The sequence below is a fragment of the Opisthorchis viverrini genome (genome assembly GCF_000715545.1).
Source record: "Opisthorchis viverrini unplaced genomic scaffold opera_v5_33, whole genome shotgun sequence".
In the NCBI taxonomy this organism is placed as follows: Eukaryota; Metazoa; Platyhelminthes; class Trematoda; order Opisthorchiida; family Opisthorchiidae; genus Opisthorchis; species Opisthorchis viverrini.
Genome location: NW_008751689.1, coordinates 2,134,330 through 2,138,810, shown reverse-complemented (window position 1 = coordinate 2,138,810; position 4,481 = coordinate 2,134,330). Strand labels below are relative to the sequence as shown.

At 42.1% G+C, this 4,481-nt stretch overlaps 1 protein-coding gene across 1 annotated transcript in view; it reads right to left on the bottom strand.

The window, feature by feature from the left end:
* Positions 1-323: 323 nt before the first annotated feature.
* T265_02640 (hypothetical protein) overlaps positions 324-4,481 on the bottom strand; it is a gene marked incomplete at both ends in the record, with an annotated part of 38,230 nt that continues 34,072 nt past the window's right edge. Inside the window, one exon of the mRNA XM_009166938.1 lies at positions 324-494. Coding sequence (XP_009165202.1) covers positions 324-494 — 171 coding nt within the window. The remainder of the gene's footprint in view (positions 495-4,481) is intronic.

The window sequence follows — 4,481 nt, the reverse complement described above, 5'->3', positions numbered from 1 at the left end:
ACCAGGTTGGTCAGTGATCAAATGTCTGATGAACACGGTCTCCTGGTTTTCCAGATTAGGAGTTGGAACATGTGTGACGACTGGTACTTTAAAAACGGCAACGTACTTACGTTTCCAGCCAAATACTGCTGCTTCACGGTCAGACTATTGAGCCAATGGCTGTGGTTGAGTGCCCCAATCTTTCTCCTGTCCAAATGCGGGTACCCCGGCGGTGTCCCAGGCCACGTACGAGCATGAAGTTAATTACAACTACGATGACGGACTTGGCGGTAATCTCTGTATTCTGTGTCTAATGTGTATTCGAGGGTGTTGATACTACTCCATCAGCGCTCGCTGGGTGCACTCGGATCTTCGTCCGAATAGACGGCTATGTTCACAGTTTGAACTACAATCGGTTTGCCTCTGACGCTGACCAGAATCCGCCTTCGTTGTATCAATCTTCTAAACCCGATGGTGAGGAGTACGTAACTGAATGGGTAGAGAACCCTTGGGAGCTGCAGAAAAGACCAAAAATTAAGTCCAGTGGTCCTCTAAAAAAATGTAAACAAACTCTCAGACGGTCATGAAGAAAGCAGAACTACCTAAATGAGAATGACATGAATAGAAGAGCAACAAATCGCATGATTACCCACAACGAATTTCTAAATGTTTAGCATATAATAATCTCTTTTGAGATGCAAGCCATTACTCTTCGGAACCTGTGGACAGTTTTTTCTAACACATACTCAGCTGTGCAGTGCAAATTTGAATCAAAACAATCGAGGAACATAATTGCGTCCAATACAGATACATACAGATACATACTTGGTCTAAGGTGCAAAAATGTCCGCTTTGCATTTTTGCCGGAAGAGTATTCGTGGCATAGATATCTACCCCCGTGGTCACTCGGGACGAACTCTTCTAGGCGTCCGGAACTGATTGTGTTGCAAACATCATGTGGGCGCGCTAAACTGATCTTATTAGCTAAAAAATGGTTATTTGAAACCCTCGGTGAGATTGTTTTCTTTCCGCGAGGCTAGCTTTATTAAGCTTCATCAAATATGCCTTTACTTCCCAATGGAGCCTATGACTACTGAAAATCTTTCATTTATTGAGAAACAGGACAGGTTAGGCGACTAGTCGACTAGCTGATTAGCCAGGGTCGCTGGTCTTGCCCAGAAACAAGATGGTAGTGTATGAACATCACAGCTGGCTTTCGCTGTTTACTTCCCTCAGAACCACTGAAGTTGGGATCAGTGTAGCAGAAAGCCAAGTCACGAAATGCCTTGTATACCTACCGATAGGTCATTATTTCCTTGTCATGAAAACGCGCGTTGCCTGTCAAGCTTGATTAATTCCGATCAAAGAACCGCAACTATTAGACAGCCAGTCAGACAGAATCGACCGCTACTTCGTGTGCGGAAAAAATTTAAGAATATTCCCGTTAAAATGTAAATTAATGAACCGAAAACGACCCATTAGACACCTTGCACTAATGCTCACATATTTCCGATATTTTGAATAAAAGTTAACCCTGTGACTAAGGTGAGATTTACACTGTCACAAAAACAATCATCTGCGTATGACCACTCTTTGTTGCAGCCCAGTGAAGCATTTTAGCTAGGCACCTACACTAAGCTACGAGCGTTAGCGTTCAACGTTCAGGGGATTAAACAAGATTATTGTCCAAAAACTGGCACCGTGCCTTCAATAAATTCATCTCACCTACACAAAGACCAATTCAGTGCGAGTATGCACCCAATGTTTTTTGGAGAGATATTGTTTTGCTATCACAAGATCCACTAATGAGGCTCAATGTTTACTTCCTAGCCATTACTTCTCTTGATAGAAACCTTTAGAACACTGGGTCCCTTTTATCCGTTTCAGAAGAGTACCCAAAAGTAAAAAATTTTCTAAATGGGATGTTAAGTTGACTATAAGTTCATGGAAAAAGATATGGTAGCCATAAATGGGATCAAAGGACACCCTTTTGCAAAAGCTTGTGAACTCTACTTGTTTTTGGGATAGTCAAACATCTTAGATCAATAGAATTCGCGCAAGCAAGTTTGGTTGCTGCACTCTCCAAGAGCTTCGCTTGCATAAAAGTATGGTGAAAATTTGGAACCGGTCAGTCAGGCTATCTGTTTTGTAACATGGCCAATAATAGTGTTGGTTTTCTGCATTACAAGACTTGGCAATTGATTTACGATAGTTCTTGAAGAATGCTTTGATAAACTCCTCTGATGAATATATGTCACTGAAACTGTAAATAAGCTCGCAAAAGACATATCAATTAAAATGCACACTGAAACATAATCATCCAGATTTTGAAAGCCAAGCAAAGTCCATTGGCTCCATCAGTGTGGCTTGGGATGAAACAAAGTCTTCGTTCAATTGTACTGGAGACATGACGCCCTTAACTTTTAAGCACGTGTAACCTTTGACTACTTAACTGTGACGATCGAATTGGGACACAGTCTTGCTCACTTAGAGATAAAACTCCGCAAAAGAAGTCGTACAAGCAGTCCGTATCAAAGTGTGGCCCTTGAACATAAAAGGAGCTCGAGGGGCTCCTTAAATACTAAAAACGTGGTCTCGAGCCCACTGACCTAAACATTAATTGAGGCTTTTCGAACGTACCATCTAAACTACTGAGAGTCTTAGAGAATAAACCACAGCACTATTATTCCTGTACGCATGTTGCACGACGATTGCTGAGGATAACTCAGCTTGTAGTTTAGACAACACTTGATCGATGGCGGTCGAATATCAGGGAATGCCAATAGCCGTTGATATATCAAACACGACCAATCTAGAGTAGAGTTCAAAACTGCCTGTACATGCAACACTTGTCAGTTTTTGGACATGAAAAGCGATGAACCAACAGCGCTACTTTAAAGTCATAAGTTGTTGGTCATGAGGTAAACGCAAGTCAGACAAATGAAAACTTCGGTAGTTAACTGTGAAAACTTCGAATAAAGAACATCAGAAAAAGTAGATTCACTGATTTGTGAACCAGAAGCTTCTGCATTATCGAACCGAAAATATTTTTTGATCAGGAAGAATCTACTTCCGAGTTCGCCATGCAAGAGAATCCTTCACCACATAAAAGCCGGGTATTGGCGTTTCCCCTGAGAACCACGACAACACCGTGGACCAGTGAGTGCCACTAATTCATCTGCTAGCAGCCGCAAGAGATCACCAGTGCCATCCTGTGTCACAAAGCGTAGAGTGTTGTCGTCGATGATTGGGCTGGTTATGTCCAACAGAGTGTGTATTCCGATTATATGTTTTCCTTCAGCCCCTGACGAATTTGAAAACTTTCTCTTTGGCTATCGGGCGAATGGACTGGCTTGGATTTCCTTCACTCAAACGCACCGGTAAAGGCGAAAGCATCGTATGTCCTGCTTTCTTACCTGATGATGACGTGCACACACTGAAACCTGAGGCACTTGAGGTTGTCCGAACAGTTAGTTCAGAGGCTATGTGCAGGTGCAAGCACGCCGGTCGCCTCTGACATACCGAATCTCTTGTCGATGGCTCACCATAAGAGGCAAAGCCAGCAGGTTAGAAGAACACCATATCGGTGAATCAGTGCTCTCACCCTTTCTGGCCGAAAGTAGGACGAGGCTGGTTATGCAGGTACTAAGTTGTGGTGAATAGACCACACTCAGATGTTGGAAAAACTAATAATCCTTAATCTGGTTTAGATAATTTCATCGAGTTTCTTCAAAAGCCTAGTCGGAAATCGTGAGGTATAACGAACAAACTTCTTCACGAACCACAATAAGTTCAGCTGATCCGAAGAAACTCAGATCACATGTGTGAAACTAGATTTGTGCAAAGTTATGAAAGAAGAAGGGTTTAATTGAAGCATCACGAACCAAGAATAGTACTTGTGTTGAGTAAAATAGTGGGCCTTCCTGTGTAGATGTCAGCTAACAGATCACAGTCATAACTATTCACTTAAAAGTTGACGGATTTCACAACCCACACTAGCATTATAAAACAGTCTTCCGGCTAAACTTTGCTTACCAGCTAACAACACCCTTAAGCTCTCCTCCCAGAATTAGCTAAGCAAAGCCATCTATAGCGTAATTTTCGCTGGATAAAGACAATCAACGGTCAGCATTACTGAATGCAAAATGTCCTGTGAGGTGGACCACCTTAAGAGTAATTTGGGTAGCTTAATTTGGTATTCAAAAATATTTCGATTCATAGCGGGAGACTCTGATGTCCTTCTCCAGTAATTTTAAAAATGTAGGTACATCTATTGAAAAATACCAGAACGTTTTTTCAGATAACAAATTACAGTATTGTGTTTGGACAGACATTTCCCATTGTGCACGGCTCAATTCGTATCGGACTTTAAAGATTTCCTCTTGATGAATATCTTGGACTTCTGCCAACGGTGTTTGGTATTATCTTGGCTCAATGGCCTGACCGTAATGCAGCGGTGTTCGGCTGGAATTGCATGGTGGACACAGAAAGTCAAAGAAATG